Genomic DNA, 16952 nt, shown 5'->3' with positions numbered 1-16952 from the left:
CAGGCTGGTCTCGAACTCCCAACCTCAGGTGATCCGCCTGCCTCGGCCTCCCAAAGTGCTGGGATTATAGGCGTGAGCCACTGCACCCAGCCTGGATGCTCTTTAAGCCTAAACTGCCTGTTACAGGGACAGAGAGAACTACCCCCGCCCCCAGCTCCAAACTTTGGTTCATCTCTGGGCTCCTCCCAGGGCTGGGTACTTGATCTTCTACAAATGATAAAAGAGCTGGATGCAGCTTCCTGGCTGAGCAAACACTGTTTTCCCACTCCCAGACATTAGTCTTCTGAGTGCCCCTTGTCGTCTGTCCCCCTACCCCATCCCTTCAGTCCAACTCCTCTCCATTGCTGTGGGCCCCGTCACTGCCTCTTCCTACCCCTCCCCTCTAGGAAGCCTGCCCCGAGCCTCCAGGCCCAAGTGTTTTCTCCCTAACCCTAACCCTAACCCTTGCTCCCAGGGGCTTCCTGACCCTTCTGCTTCCTATCATGGTGGCTCACAAGCATTGCTCATCTTCCCAGCCCTCTGGAGCCTGGCCACATTGTCTCTGGGGGCTGAAAGAAGGAAGCTCTAGCTTTCTCTCAGATAACAAGGTTTGAGACAAGTAAAATGGCCCCAAATTTCACTCCCTTAGCTCTGCTGAAACCTGGATTCATGGAGGTAGCACATCTCTTGAGTTTCTTTATGATCCCCAGCCAGGTGTAGGTGGAGGTAAATCTGCACACAGATCCCTCCACGGTGCTACATATGCATGCATGAATGCCATCTGTGGTCCCCCAAGGATACACATATACAGACACCAAGATCCAAGGCCATTGGCACCGCTGAACACGTGAGCATACTCACGCATGGGTTCCTAGGGATACATGTACACACATGCCCAGACCCAGGTCCTTGGACACACTTGAAGCCATGCGCACACACATGCATGGACCTCCAGAGTTACACATGCATACATGCGCGTGCACACACACACACACACACACACACACACGCACCCTGAGGTACCTGTACACAGACACCGAGCCCTGGGTCCATGGGCACACCTGATCACATCCACACACCCATGCACGTTCACACAGGGTATATGTTCACAAATACCCAGACTGAGGCCCACGGACAAATATGCACCTGCAGCACACACTCACACCTTTATGGGCATCCAGGGGGTACATGTACACAGACAGCCAGACCTGAGCCCATAGGCACACCTGCACTTTTTCACACACACATGCATGGTGCCCAGAGGTACATGTGTACAGACACCACAATCTAGGTTCCTGGGCACTTGTGCATCTGTGCACACACACACGTGGGAAATCCCTGCAGCCATGCATACAGCATGCCCACGCACAGGCTCCCAGGGGTACATGTGCACGGACATCTACGCCCAGGCCCTTGTGTACCTGTTCACTCACACTTGCACGGGGGGGTGCCCAGGAGTATACATGCATAGATACTAGACTTACCAGCTTGGGCCAATGTGCTCCCCTTCACTTACACACTCACACACAGCCATGCACGTGCATGCTGGCATACACATGTATATACACAGACACAAACAGGCTAGCACTCACGGACATAGGGCTTTGTACATAGAATCTCACACATAAGTACACCCTCACACATATGCACAATTGCTTTTCACAAACACCCCTGTCAGGGAACAGGTCCCCATGTGCCTGCTACAGCCTAGCATCTCCATGAGAATTCACACTTGAACTTCTGTTGCCCATATGCACTTATAACCATATCTGCATTCAAAACAGCAAAGCATGAATGCACACACATGTGCCATGTATGCATGCATGCACAAAAGGACTAATGTGCACACACATGGGCATAAGCACACCACGCACTCCTGGGTAACTTCACACGTACTGGTACGCACACACCTATGTGTGGGCATGCATACCAATTATTCCGAGGCTCTTCTCCACCAACCCTGCATAACTGGTGATGGCTCCCAGCTCTGGCATCGGGCAGAACTTTCTTGTGAGGTACGGGCTGTGACTCATAATTCACTCCAGCTTTCCTCAGCTCCTGTGTCATCTAGAGAGACTCAGAACACTTGCCCCTTCTCTTGGGCTGCCACTGAGCCTGAGATGACACCACACCTATTCTCCCGAACCAAGGCATCGAGCAACCTGGCATGAATCAGGTGTGGGTGGAGTGTTAGAGGAAGCCTCGGGGCAGTTCTGAAAGCTCCCCAAGCAATTATTAGTCATTTTGTTATGTGGCGGAGGATATTCCATGGACACCGCCCCCAGAACCTGCAGGAGTGCCACGGATTTCATTCCAGGCTTGCCCTGGGCCCCTCCTGCTGCTCCAGAGCCCCCTTCAGCTAGACCAGGAGGATGTGCTGAATTTTCCTTCCTTCACTTGAGCACTGGCTCCCCTCATACCTGGCCAACATGAGTCTCCTGAAATCAGCCTTGAAACTGAGAGCCAATTAGCTGCTCAGACTGCCTTAACAAAATACGTCAGACTGGGTGGCTTAAACCACAGATGTTTATTTTCTCATAGCTCTGGAGGCTGGAAGTTCAAGATCAAGGTGCCGGTAGGGTTGGTTTCTGGTGAGGCTTCTCTTTCTGGCTTGTAGACAGCCACCTTCTTTCTCTGTCCTCACGTGGCTTTTCCTCTGCGCGCCCACAGGGAGAGAGGGAGGGAGCTCTGGTGTCTCTTCCCTCTCTAATGAGGACACCGGTTCTATCAGATTAGGACCCTGCCCTTATGGCCTCGTTTAACCTTAGTTACCCCCATCTCCAAATACAGTCACATTGAGGATTAAAGCTTCAACAAAGGAATTTGCTGAATTCACAATTCAGTTCATAGCAGACAACAAAGGGAGCATTACCTTGAGCAGTTGAGGGAGGCCCCGGCTCCCTCCTTTTCCTCAGGTGCATTCCTGAGATGCGTTTGTGCAGAAAGGAGAGGAGTAAGGACAGGCATGAGCACAGCCTCTCTTGCAGAAATAGAAATCTTTATTGCTTGCAAAGTACTGCACTTTTTTTGTTTTGTTTTGTTTTTTGTTTTTTCTTCGAGACAGGGTCTTGCTCTGTTGTCCAGGCTGGAGGGCAGCCGCATGATCTCAGCTCACTGCCGCCTCAATCTCCCAGGCTAAAACGATCCTCCCACCTCAGCCTCCCAAAGTGCTGGGATTACAGGCATGAGCCACCATGCCTGGCCAGTACTGCACATTTTCCAAAAGTTATAACTTAAATGTAAAGAGTTATAATTTACATACGATAAAGTTCACCCTTTTGGCATACAGTTCTCTGAGTTTTGACAAACAATAACAGTTGAGTAGCCACCACCACAGCAGCCAGAGGGATCCTGTTGCAACCCAAGTCAGCCCAGGGCCCTCCTCTGCTCGGAGCCCTGCCATGGCTCTCATCTCTCTCAGAGAAAAAGCCAAAGTCCTCTCCGTGGCCCAGGAGGCCCTCCGGGCCCTCCTTGACCTCACTGCCCGCCACTGGCTCCTTGTTCACTCTGCTCCTGCCCCGCTGGCCTGTTCCTCAAATGTGCCAGGCACCTCAGGGAAACTGCCTCAGGGCCTTTGCCTTTCTTTCTTTTTTTTGAGACAGAGTCTTGGCCTATCACCCAGGCTGGAGTGCAGTGGCACGATCTCAGCTCACTGCAACCTCCGCCTCCCAGGTTCAAGTGATTCTCCTGCCTCAGCCTCCCAAGTAGCTGGGATTACAGATATGCGCCACCACGCCTGGCTAATTTTTGTATTTTTAGTAGAGACGGGGTTTCACCATGTTGCCCAGGCTGGTCTCAAACCCCTGACCTCAGGTGATCCACCCACCTTGGCCTCCCAAAGTGTTGGGATTACAGGTGTGAGCCACCACACCCGGCCCTTCGCCTTTCCCTGGATCACTCTTCCTCTAGATACACCCTCCTGGCTCACACTGATGGGGAAGAGCGCACTCCCAGGTTTACACTGACTGCTATAGGGACCTTCCCAGGGTCACACGGCCTGGGGTGTGGATCCTCTTGGAATCACACAGGTGAGGGTGTAGACACTCATGATGTTACTAGATTTTGGAGTAAGAAATACTGAGGTCATGCTGATTGTGATGTAGCCACTCCTGGGGTCACACAGAGTAGGGTATGGCCACTCCTGAAGCATCAGACTGGGATGTGTTCTCTTAGGGTCATACAGATTGGTGTGTGGGCAACACTGGAGTCACGCAGACTGGAGTGACTTGGATCACCGAGTTTGGGGTGTGGACACTTAGGGTCACACAGTCTGGAAAAAGGACATGGCTAAGGATACATAAACTGGGAAGTCAGCACCACTGTGGTCAAGTGACTGTGACGTGGACACTCCTGGATTCCCATAGGTTCGTCTGGGGACACTCCTGTGGTTACACGACTTGTGAAGTAGACTCTGCTGGGGTCACACAGACCCAGCTGTGGATATGCTTCATCTGTGTGACTGGGGGGTGAATGTCCCCTGAGTGACAAAGATTGGAGAAGGGACACCCTTGGGCCCCCAAGACTTGGTATAGATCCTTCTAGACTCCCACTGACTGGGGGGAGGGACACTCCTGGAGTCACACAGACTTTGTTGTGGACACTGTTGGAGTCATACCCACTGGAGTATAGACACCTCTCAGGACATGCAGATAGGTGTGGACACTCCTGTGGTCACACAATTTGGTGTGAACATTCCTCTGGTCACACTGACTGGGGAATTGACTCCTGTGTGTTCACAGATACTGGGGTGTGAAGACTCCTATGGTCACACAGACAGGGCTGTGCCCTCCCCTGGGTCACCCAGATTGGAATGTGGACCCACCAGTAGTCACTGGCACTGAAGTTTTACACTCCTGTGGTCACAATGACAGGGGAGTCGATAGTCTTCTGGTCGTACAGATGGGGGAGTGCACCTGCCTGAGGCCGTCAAGATGGGTATAGACACACTAATAGCCAGGGACTATGGGGTTTGGACAACACTGGGGTCACATACGCTGGGAACTGGACATTACTTGTGTCATAAAAACTTGGGTGGGGACACTCATGAGGTGGCTGGACTGGGGCAAAACCACTCCTAGGACACCACAGACTGAGCTGTGGACACCCATGGGGTCACCCAGACTACAGTGTGGACTCCTCTGTGGTCACAGTTTGAGGTACACATTTATGGCGCCACTAAGATGGCTATGGAAACTCCAAGCCATTGCCACTGCTGGACTCACAGAACCTGGCGTGAGGACACTCCTGAGGTCTCACAGGCTGTCGTGTGAACACTGCTGAATTTGCACTGTAATGGGTGTGGCTACGCCTGTGGTCACACGGCCTTTTGTGTGGACACTTCCGCCATACATTCTTGGGCTGTGCATATTCATAGATTGGGGTATGGGGCATTCCTGTGGTCACACTGACTTTGGTGAGAAGACTCCTGCGTTAAGTCACCATGGTGTGGACCCTCCTAGACTGACACAAACTGGGGTCTGGACATTCCTGGAGTCACACGGACTGGGGTGTGGTTATTTTTGTGGTCAGAGACCAGAGTGTAGACATGCCTATGAACACATGCTCCAGAGTTTAAACACCATCTCTGACTGGAGATTGGACAATGGTTGTCCCAGACTTGAGTGTGTATACTCCTGGGGTCACACACAGTAACTGGGGTGAGTCACAGTCAGGTGTGGAAACAGCTGGGGTTGCAGACTGGTATGTGGATACTCCTGAGGTCACTGGACTGTGGCGTGGATAGTCCTTGGATCACAGAGTACGTGAATTTCTAAGGACACAGGATTAAGCTGTAGAAAACAGTTCTGTTCGTGTAGCTGGGGAGTTTCTGTCAGCTCCTGTTCATTAAGTTATAGAAATTTAGGACTGCAGTCCAGGTAGACTTTCTGACATTGCTTTTTTTTTTGAGACAGAGTCTTACTCTGTTGTCCAAGCTGGAGTGCAGTGGCGCGACCTCGGCTCACTGTAACCTTCATCTCCCGGGTTCAGGTGATTCTCCTGCCTCAGTCTCCTGAGTAGCTGGGATTACAGGCATGTGCCACCACACCCAACTAATTTTTGTATTTTTGGTAGAGACGGGGTTTCACTATGTTGGCCAGACTGGTCTCAAACTCCTGACCTCAAGTGATCCGCTTGCCTCAGCCTCCCAAAGTGCTGGGATTACAGGCGTAAGCCACCATGCCTGGCCCTGACGTTTCTTTAAGACAGGTTTTTAACTTAAAAAATTTGTTCTGAAGTCCGGGCGCGGTGGTTCACGCATGTAATCCCAGCACTTTGGGAGGCCGAGGTGGGTGGATCACCTGAGGTCAGGAGTTTGAGACCAGCCTGGACAAAATGGCGAAACCCCGTCTCTACTAAAAATACAAAATTTAGCTGGGCGTGGTGGCGGGTGCCTGTAATCCCAGTTACTCGGGAGGCTGAGGCAGGAGAATCGCTTGAACCCAGGAGGCAGAGGTTGCAGTGAGCCAAGATCATGCCACTGCACTCCAGCCTGGGTGACAGAGCGAAATTCTGTCCCAAAATAAATAAATAAATTTGTTCTGCAGAACCCTTTGGCATCTGGTTAAATCTGTGAACCCCTTCACAGAATATTTTTAGAAGTATATACACACACATACACACACACACAATTACAATGGAAGCCAATTACACTGAATTACAATTATTACTATATATTAAATTGAAACAAAATTGAGATGCAGTAATATATGGGCTTTTTAATTAATACATCAACTTATAGGATCTGCTATCATTCCAAGAGGTGACAAATATGAACAATACTTCAAGATGCCCTTTTTATGTTACATTACAATTGCTGTAACGGTTTGTATTGGTGGGAAAATCCCAGGTACTGCTTTTACTATTGTGATTTGTTGCCAGCATTTATAACTTGGGAGTAAGGCTAAATTTCAGTTTTATTGCTGAAAATAAAGATGTAACATTTTCTTCTATCAAGTTCATGGTTACCCCTGGCTTCTATCCAGGTTAAGAATCCCTGCCTTTAGGGAAAATTCTGGATATAATCAGGACACTCCTGAAGAGGTTTAAAGAAGAGGTAAGACCTCACTCAAGAATTCCCACTGCAGTACAGACTGACTTCCATGGTTTCTTTCCTTGTTATCTTCAGGGTTGTTGCAGATCCCTCCTCAGGGCTTGTTTGTCCAGGCCTCATTGATGAGATGATATTTTGAAAACAAGTTCATTAACAAGTTCCGGTTTTCCTGACATTGAGCAGTTTCTGAGTTGTATCAGCTTGCCAGCTAACCAAAAGTCAAAGAAAGTTTTTCTGTTTTGTTTTGTTTTGTTTTTTTAGAGACAGGGTCTTGCTCTGTCACCCAGGCTGGAGTGCAGTGGAGCTCCATCATAGCTCACGACAACCTTAACCTCCCAAGCTCAAGTGATCCTCCCACCTCAGCCTCCCAAGTAGCTGGGATTACAGGCAGGCATGTGCCACCACACCTCTGTGCTAACTCTGCTGCTAACATTTTTGTGACATTTCCTCCTACTTTTATGGTGAACCATGACATATAGAAAATGCATAAAACCTATATATGTTCAGTTTCATGAATAAACTACAAGGTGTTATTTGGTGTAATTGCAGGATGTTCACTGTCATTGTTGTACAGTTCTCCATGGTGAATGTACCATGATTTAATGGGCATATACTACAGACAGTGCTGCTAGCAACACTCTAGGACTCATTTCCTTTTTTTTGAGATGGAGTCTCACTCTGTCACCCAGGCTGGAGTACAGTGGCGCGATCTCAGCTCACTGCAACCTCCACCTCCCAGGTTCAAGTGATTCTCCTGCCTCAGCCTCCTGAGTAGCTGGGATTACAGGCGCCCGCCACCATGCCCAGCTAATTTTTGTATTTTTAGTAGAGATGGGGTTTTGCCATGTTGGTCAGGCTGGTCTTGAACTCCTGACCTCAGGTTATCCACCCACCTCGGCCTCCCAAAGTGCTGGGATTACAGGCGTTGAGCCACTGCACCCGGCCTCTAGGACTCATTTCTTAGGAGTGGAACTGGCACACATGCAGCTTTAGTAGGTAATGCCTAAGTTTTCCACAGTGGCTGCACCATTTTACCTTCCCAGTAGCATGTACGAGGCTTTCAATTGCTGCATATCCTTTCAAATACTTAGTGTTGTTGATATTTTGAGTTTTCAGTTGCATTTTCCTGATGAGCAGCTTTTCATGTGCTTGCTGGCCACTCTCATGTTTTTCCTTATTGATTTACAGGACCCTTTAAATATTAGAAATTGTAAATCTCTTTCACACAATGATTTGCTGTTTCAATTTTTTCTTAAGGTGGCTTCTTGTGGCCAGCTGTGGTGGCTCATGCCTGTAATTCCAGCACTTTGGGAGGCCTGAGGCAGGCAGATTTTGTGAGGTCAGGAGTTTGAGACCAGCCTGGCCAACATGGTGAAACCCCGTCTCTACTAAAAATACAAAAATTAGCCGGGTGAGGTGGGAGCACGAGTCTGTAATCCCAGCTACTCGGGAGGCTGAGGCAGGAGAATCTCTTGAACCCGGGAGGCGGAGGTTGCAGTGAGCTGAGATAGTGCCACTGCACTCCACCCAGTCTGGGCGACAGAGCGAGACTCTGCTCTCAAGACAAGACAAAACAAAACAAAACAAAAAAGGCCAGGTGTGGTGGCTCACACCTGTAATCCCAACACTTTAGGAGGCCGAGGCGGGTGGATCACCTGAGGTCACGAGTTTGAGACCAGTCTGGTCAACATGGCAAAACCCCATCTCTACTAAAAATACAAAAATTAGCCATGCGTGGTGGTGGGCGCTGTAATCCCAGCTATTCAGGAGGCTGAGGCAGGAGAATCACTTGAACCTGGTAGATGGAGGTTGCAGTGAGCTGAGATTGCGCCACTGCACTCCAGCCCGGGTAACAGAGCAAGACTCTGTCTCAAAAAAAAAAAAAAAAAAAAAGGTGGCTTTTTGTGATGGCTGACTTAGTCTGAATAACCTGCTATGCCATTGTCAGAAAGGGCCATCCTCTAACATTGTAGTTTTAGAACATTTGGCTATGGATAAACTTTCCTCCCATACCACGTGCAGTTCCACCTTTGGGACTTGGCTATTTCCTTTACCCAGAATGCTCTTCCCTCAGATACACACATGGCTTCCCTCCGGCAGTGCCTTCAGGTCTTTGCTCAAACATTACCTCTGAGGAATGTCTGAGGCCTTCTATGACAACCCTTTTAAAAAGTGCAAACTGGCTGGGCGCAGTGGCTCATGCCTGTAATCCCGGTACTTTGGGAGGCCGAGGACGGCAGATCGCTTGAGCCCAGTAGATTGAGACCAGCCTGGGCAACATGGCGAAACTCCATCTCCCCTAAAAATATAAAAATTTGCCAGGCATGGTGGTGCATGCCTGTAGTCCCAGCTACTTGAGAGGCTGAGGTGGGAGGATTTTTTGAGCCCGGGAGATCACACCACTGAACTCCAGCCTGGGCGACAGAGTGAGACCTTGTCTCAAAACAAAAACACCAAAAGATGAAAACTGCCATGCCTAGAATTCCTGATTCTCTTCACCCTGCTTTACTTTTTTCTATTTTTCATATCCCATATTACTCTTACATATTATATATATTACAAGATATGTAAATTGAGAAATGCAAGCTATATAGTATATGTGTGTATGTAAACTCTTGCACTTACAGACTGTTTTATTGATTGTTGCCTCTTTTCCAAACTGGAAGTACTGTGAGAGCCAAGATATTTCTGTTTTGCTCCCTGCTCTATCTCCAAACCTAGAACAACACCTGGCACACAGTATGTGCTCAATAAATGTTTACTGAATACCTCAAATGTAAAATGCTCAAAGCAGTTCCTGGCATACAACAACAGATGTTTAGAAAAGGGTTTGTTGATTAAAATCTTATCAGTTGACATAAAAATTTCAAAGGTGAAATTTTACTGAGGATTTTCATAAAGGTTGCTCTTACTCAAACTCTTAGATAACAAGGCAAACTTACCATAATGGGTTAAGGTGAACAACTCATTTCATTGTCTTCCATCTACCCAAGAAAAAGAAAAGTGACTCACATATTTGGCAAAACTTTTCCATTCATTATGCTTGGCTTTACCAATTTTTTATAGCTATTGGGAGGCAGGAAAGGGAATTTTGGCCCCAGAAACCATGAGATTTGGGTCAGAAAAAGGCACACGGGGAAGGGGTCAAGGCAGGCTGAGAGTCACATTTCCAGACCTCAGGGGCCAGCAGGGTGTGGCACTGAGGGGCGGCCAGGGGCTGGGAAAACGTGTCCACTCTGCTGATGGGGCAGTCCTGGGGGCGGATCTCCTTGGCCAGCTGCCCCTTCTTCTTCAACGTGCAGGCCTCCTGGTATGGTGGTGAGATGGGGGGCTGTGTGGGTGGAGTGTACTTGTACTCTGAGCCGCCCTCTAGCTGCAGGGACAGAGGGGTAGGGAGATGGTGAGGACCTGGTAACCTAGGACAGCCTTCCTCCCACCCACCTACTGTTGGTTGGGCACTCACGTCCAGTGGGTAACTGCGGTCCGAATCATAGGAGCTCAGGTCCCCACAGGTCACAAAAGGCACAATGATGCGGGTGGGACCATCCAGCTGGTTGAAATCTGGGTCTTAGGAACAGGGGGAGACAACTGAGGACAAGGTCAGGATGCCTGGGGCCAGTCATGACACAGGTGGCGGTATGGCTGCCAAGCCTTCCTCACATATCCACCAGCTACTCTCTTCCCACCCCACCAGAAATCCTTCATTTGGTTCAGATCACCTCCTCGGGGAGGCCCTCCATAATCACCCCTTCTAAAACATCGGTGCCCTGCTCTTTTTCACTGCATTTATGTCCACCTGATATTGGATTATATGCTGCCTGGATGACGTCTCCCTCACTCAAATGTCATCCCAGGGGCAGGCTCTGTCTCTTCCTGCTAGAGGCTTAAGGGGCAAAAGTTTCACACCTCTGTCTAAGGAGAGAATGTCCTTAGGCAGGTGGAGTCTCCACTGGGGCAGGGCTCAGGATCCTCCTGGGATGGAATTTTCACCAGGCCCAAGAGTTACCACTAGAGGACTGCCTGGGCTGAAGCTCCTCCCGTGACAAAATACCCATAAAGGGGTGGGATTCCCACCAGAGAATGGGGCTGAGGATCCCCTTGGGAAAAAAATTCCCATGAGAGGACAGAGCCTCCACCAGGGGGTGAGGCTGTAGGCCCTCGTGGGACCTAGATTGCATAAGGTGCGGCAGAGTCCCCCAGGGTGGCCCATGCTCCAGCTCTCACCGTAAGAATGGTCCAGCAGGGGTTTGCTCAGGTCCGGGATGAAGCCCTCGGGAGGGTCATAGCCCTGACAGACAGCGAAGGCCTCTGCCGGGGGAAGGTGGAGTGAGGCGTGACTGCCACTTCCTCCTTGTGCAGTCGGCGTCCCAGAGATCCCCCTCTGCCTGCCTGGCCCCTCCACCCCACTGACCGATGCTGGAGTTCCGGCTGCTCCTGGGCTTGGCACACAGCACGCTGGAGAAGAAGACCTGCAGCTGGCTGTAGAGGAGTGTCACATCCCGGCCTCGGAATATCTGCAGGGTGGGAAGGCAAAGACAGCGGGTGAGGGTGGCCCTCAGTGACCTCTCTCTACTCCACCAGGCTCCTTGAGACTTACCTTGGCCACAAAGCAGCCCCCTGGCTTCAGGACATGTGTAGCAATGTTCAGAGCCTGTGGGCAGGACAGACGGCTGAGGCTGAGGTGGAGACAGCCAGGAGGGGGCCAAAGTGGGTCAGGGGTGGCCAGGGTTACTCACGGCTAGGAGGAGCTGGGCCTGCATATACTCATCAACATCATGGAGGCCGGTTACTGTGGCAAGAGGAATAGCGTTAGCAGGGGCCCATCTGGCTCTGTGCATCTTCTTGTACCACACAGATCAGACACTAAATACATTTTCCAGGCTCTCTTACTGCTAAGGTTCCAGATGCAAATTACTATCTGCCAACTGGATGCATATTCTGAGCTCCTAACCCTTAGGAACTCATTTCAATTCTAAAACAACCTCACGCACAAGCATCATTATCATTTCCACCTCCAGCCCAGACTGCTCCTCTCAACTCCAGATTCACAAATCAGATTCTACATCTCCAATACGTCCACAACCAAACTCCTGACCTACCTCCCCAAACCTGCTCCTCCCACCATCCTCCCCATCTCATCTGAGCTTTCTAATTGTTCAGGTCCAAAACCTTAGTCACCTCTGATGCTCCCCCCGGCATCCTCTCCTCACACCCACATTGAAGCCATTAACACATCTACTTTCAAAAGATCTGACTTGATCTTCTCCTCTCCACCGCTGCCCTCACCCGTTATCACTTGCCTGGACTACCCCACCCCGGAGCCCCTGCTTCTGCCCTTGGCCCTCACACAGCTCATAGCAGCCCAAGCCTGGCACAGTCCTCTTCTCCTCACAACTCTCTCATGGTTTTCTCCAAGCTCTCATCTTGGTGAAAATGCCAACAGCCTCACCGTGGCCCACGAGGCCCTATAGGACCTGTCCCCGTCACCTCTCTGATGTTACCTTTTACCACTCTCCCCCTCACTCTGTTCCAACCACAGTGATCTCCTTGTCATTACTCATACATAGCAAGCACCCTCCTGCCTCAGGACCTTTGCACGGGCTGCAATTTTTCCTGGATTGCTCTTCCTCCAGACATATCCATAGCTTACTCCCCCACCTCCTTTAGTCTCTGCTGTTAAGTCAGTGAGGCCTTCCCCATCCACTTGATTTAAAATTCCAACAGGTACTCCTGCTTTCCTCCTGCTCAATGATTTCCCTATGGTACCCATCCCCCACCCCACCTTTTTTTTTTTTTGAGACGGAGTTTCGCTCTTGTTGCTCAGGCTGGAGTGCAATGGTGCAATCTCAGCTCACTGCAACCTCTGCCTCCCGGGTTCAAGCGATTCTCCTGTCTTAGCCTCCCAAGTAGCTGGGATTACAGGCACATGCCACCACACCTGGCTAATTTTTGTATTTTTAGTAGAGATGGGGTTTCATCATATTGGTCAGGCTGGTCTCGAACTCCTGACCTCAGGTGATCTGCCCACCTCAACCTCCCAAAGTGCTGGGATTACAGGCGTAAGCCACTGTGCCCAGCCTCCTCACCCCATTTTTTTAGAGACAGGGTCTCACTCTGTTGCCCAGGCTGGAGTGCAGTGGTGCGATCAAAGTGTACTGTAACCTCGACCTCTTGGGCTCAAGTGATCCTCCCACCTCAGCCTCCTGAGTAACTGGGACTATGGGCATGCACCACCATGCCCAGCTAATTTTTTAAGACAGGGTCTTGCTATGTTGCAAGGCTGGTCTCAAACTCCTGCCTCAAGTGTTCCTCTCACCTCATCCTCCCAAAGCACTGGGATTACAGGTGGAAGCCACCATGCCTGGCCCCATCCCCTTTTAATGGTACAGAGCTGAATCATTTATTTTCTTTCCCATTTGCTCCCACTAGAACATCAGCTCCATGAGGTTAAAGATTAATGGAATTTTATTCATGAATGTTTTCCCAACACAATAGGTGCTCAGTAAAGTGTGTTGAATGGCTGGCTGGCTGAAAATGAATGAACAGTGCAACGGAATTGGACAGTTGCAGAGAGATGAGAGCAGGGAAAGGCAGACAACAGACATGAAACTCAAAGGGTGGGGTGCAAGTGGGAGGAAGAGAGAGGCAGAGAGAGAGAGCAGGCAGCAGAGGTAGAGAGAAGTTGCCAGATGTGGGAGAAAGCTGAGAGCGGAAGGGAGAGGCAGGGAGTAACTGAAGAGGTGAATAAGTCAACCAAGGTGGGAGATACAGAGAAGGACACATACAGGGGCCCCCGCCTGGCCTCCCACTTTCTGTTGCTATTTACCATCAGGAGCCCCGTCACACACCACTAGGTCCGCAGGGCAGCCCTTAAAGTGCTGGATGATCTCCTTGGCAGTGGACAGCTATGGAGAGAGGGAGGATGAGTGGCCCCACGGCCCTCCACTGCTGCCCTCAGATCCCGCCTGCCTATGGTCCTGGCCCACAGCCCCTGGGTCAGCCAAATTCCCAGGCTTTGCCTCTCTAAGACTGGGCTCCATCTCTGGGGACCCAGCAGCATCATTTTCTGCTGTGTCTCTGCAATGATGACCTGCTGGCTGTTTCTCCATGGTTACTCTCTCATTCTCTTTCTCTCTCTGTTTCTATCACCTCTCTGTTTCACTTCCACTCTGCATAGACCCCAGGTAAGGGCCTTCACCTAGGATATACCCCAACACCCTCAGCCATGCTCTTACCTGGGTGATGTCCCCCTGGATCTGTACCACACCTGGTAGTGGAGCCATAGCCTGCAGGTCCACAGCCACCACGTGGCCGGACCCTTGGCCCCTGTGGACAACATGGCCCACATCAGCCTAGTTTCACTCTCGGGCCCCTCCCACCCAGCCAGCCCTCCTGGGTCTCCCATCTGGGACCCCCACACTTACCCAATCTTCTGGCTCAGCACCTGGCTCCAGCTGCCCGGGGCTGCACACAGGTCAACTGCCCGTGTCACGCCTGGGCATAGTGAAAGCATCCTGGTCAGCTGCACCCACTTCTCCAACCTGGAGACCCTTGCAAAATTCACCCCTCTCCCCTGGGGAGCACCTACATATCTCCACTGCCCAGGTGCCCAACTCCTCTCCGGTATTCTGCCTATCTTCCTGCCTGTCTCCCTGCCCCAGAGACCCTCTGAGTCAGCCCACCTACCACAGGGAGCTCTGCAGACCCAGCCTACTTGTTTACCTCCTGTGCCCACCTCACCGCCCAGTGACCTGCCCACCAGTCAGGGACCTTGGAAGAGTTGGAATTCCTTATCCAGTTGTAGCAGTTTGAAGGCGCTGCGAGCACGCCAGCCATTCTCCTTGGCCAGGCGGTAGTAGACATCCCGCTTGTCCTTTGACGTCCGTCCCATTTCACACGCCAGTTGCTCAAAGACCTGCCGACAGTCTGCTGATGCCGGCCAGTAACAGTAACCAGATGAGTGGGCTACCACCTACCTCTGTAGGGCGGAGAGAACCACACAAACTAAACTGGGCTCATCTGACCCACATGACAGCTCACACAGAAGATGGGCTGACTGAAGCCCTGGCACTGACCCCACTGACCTTATAGGGCCCGAAGGACCCTATCACTGAACTCTCAGGCTCCATTGCTTATCACACAGACCTTCCTCGCCCCCATCACTTACCCCACAGTTCCCACAAAAGACCCCATAAACCCAACATTCATCCCATAGATGGCCCACTTGTAAACCTGTCCACCTCCCATCACTGTCACCCACACTCCACACATTAAACCCTGTTAACTGTCACTATCAACCCTTCTCTGCCCATGTCATGCCCATTAAAATCTCACTGACTGTATCCCCAGTTGTCCCCATTGCCCCTAGATTCATATAGTCCTATTAGCCCCCATTAATCTCTTGCTTTCCACCTTTATCCTAATACTACTTCAATGTACCTCCCACTCCCTATATCTCTCTCGTTTCACCCCATTCCCCATTAATCTCTTAGATGATTAGGCCCCCTTTATTACTACATCCTTATGAACCTCTAACAATGCTTGGAGAATCATGGTCTATTAGCTCCCCATTGAGCATTCAATTACTGATTTATCAGCCCCCATTAACTCAGTTTTCTCCAATAGACTCTTCATAGATCACAGCACTAGCCTCCTGCCCTGTAACTCTTTCATTAACAAACACGTTAACTGATCACACATCAGTTCCCCATTCTCCCCTCACTGTCCACCCCGCTCTCCATGGATCCATCACTGGATGATCACACTCCAACAGTTTACTATTCACCTACTATGTATCAACAAAAGTTAACCCCCCCAACCCTAGTTTACTATTGCCCTCTCTTTGCTCACTCTGTCCCCTAATTCCTCGACGGTCATGCCACCATAGCCCAACTACTGACTCTGACTACAATACCATCAGCCTCTCATTATCTTTTCTTTCACCAAGGCCCCTTGATCATGACCTCCATCCATCTATTATTCCCCCCACAACCTCACCATCATCCTTGCCATTACGATGCCCCATCACTTTCCATTAACCTGTTGAATATCATACCTCCATCAATACCTGGCGGATCACTTTCCCATCCACCACTCGTTATATTCTAGTTGCTTACTCTGCCATCCTCTCATTAATCAATCAATGAACAACACTTCGACTAAAATATTCTTATCAGCCCCCATTGATTCCCCAGTAACACCCCACCCTCGCGCTCTACCCAACCTCCCATTAAACAGCCTTCTGACCACACTCCCCGTCCCTCCTCATCAATACCTCAAAGATCATAGCTCCATCGGGACCACCGGGTCCCCCTCCAGGCGGCTCCGACCGCTGCGTCCCATGTCCCCACCTCGAACCCACCCCATCTACTGGTCCCCTTCTGCAGACAAACCTTGGGTCTAGAACCCACCCGGTGCCAGCCGCCCGAACCATACACAGCTGCTGCGCCCAGGGCGGACCTCCCTCCTTTCCCCGCAGGCGGGACAGTGCAGGCGTGCCTCAATAGCCTCCGCCCGCATCCCTGTCCTCCGCGCCCCAGGGCCCACCTTAGTTTTCGGAGCAGGGTGGTCCACGAGCAGCCTGTGCCTCGGCGAGAGCGCAAACGGGCGACAAGTCGTAGGGCTTCAGTTTGTGTTCGTAGTCCACCCGAATGCCCGGGGGGCAAGCCTATGGGCTGTCGCAGCGTGGCAAACTCGGCATCGTGGATCTCCCAGGTTCCGGCGGGCCGGGACCTGATGTGAACGTACAACGTGAGTCCCGTCATCTATTGTCGACGTATCCGGGGCTCGCGAACTGCGTTTCCCGGCATGCAACGGGCACGGCCAAAGCGGCTGAATCCACGCACTTCGTGTCTGCAGCGACGCGACGCGCAAGCTACCAGCGATTCTTTGTTCTTTTTATTCCGAGGCCAAGATCGATTTG

General features: G+C 50.9%; 1 protein-coding gene across 4 annotated transcripts; it reads right to left on the bottom strand.

Annotated features, from left to right (window-relative positions):
* Positions 1-6669: 6669 nt before the first annotated feature.
* On the bottom strand, positions 6670-16872 carry FTSJ1 (FtsJ RNA 2'-O-methyltransferase 1). 4 transcript variants are annotated; one of them, XM_024240744.3, is made up of 13 exons: positions 16577-16872; positions 14801-15008; positions 14455-14524; positions 14266-14356; positions 13857-13935; positions 11767-11819; positions 11628-11681; positions 11442-11544; positions 11255-11338; positions 10494-10591; positions 10206-10403; positions 9973-10014; positions 6670-7238 (listed from the first exon to the last, which is right to left on the bottom strand). In XM_024240744.3, exons 2-12 carry the CDS (start codon positions 14919-14921, stop codon positions 9982-9984), a joined length of 984 nt encoding a protein of 327 aa, XP_024096512.2. In that variant the 5' UTR covers positions 14922-15008; positions 16577-16872; the 3' UTR covers positions 6670-7238; positions 9973-9981. The 4 variants fall into 4 exon arrangements, with proteins under 4 accessions (XP_024096512.2, XP_024096511.2, XP_054400481.1 ...); XM_024240743.3 differs by having other exon boundaries at positions 10494-10597; positions 16577-16813; XM_054544506.2 differs by lacking the exons at positions 6670-7238; positions 9973-10014 and having other exon boundaries at positions 10046-10403; positions 10494-10597.
* Positions 16873-16952: the final 80 nt, after the last annotated feature.

The sequence above is a fragment of the Pongo abelii genome, chromosome X (assembly GCF_028885655.2).
Source record: "Pongo abelii isolate AG06213 chromosome X, NHGRI_mPonAbe1-v2.0_pri, whole genome shotgun sequence".
Taxonomy (NCBI): Eukaryota; Metazoa; Chordata; class Mammalia; order Primates; family Hominidae; genus Pongo; species Pongo abelii.
The sequence above is the reverse complement of the archived record's forward strand: the minus strand, read 5'-3'. Positions and strand labels throughout refer to the sequence as shown.

Excerpts from the sequence above, each read along its gene's own strand:
- FTSJ1 (XM_054544506.2), bottom strand. The coding sequence starts at position 14,921 with ATGGGACGGACGTCAAAGGACAAGCGGGATGTCTACTACCGCCTGGCC. Across the intron at positions 11,682-11,766 it reads AGGCCCAGCTCCTCCTAGCC|GCTCTGAACATTGCTACACA; the intron begins GTGAGTAACCCT and ends TCCTGCCCACAG. Across the intron at positions 10,598-11,254 it reads CCTGCTGGACCATTCTTACG|ACCCAGATTTCAACCAGCTG; the intron begins GTGAGAGCTGGA and ends CCTGTTCCTAAG.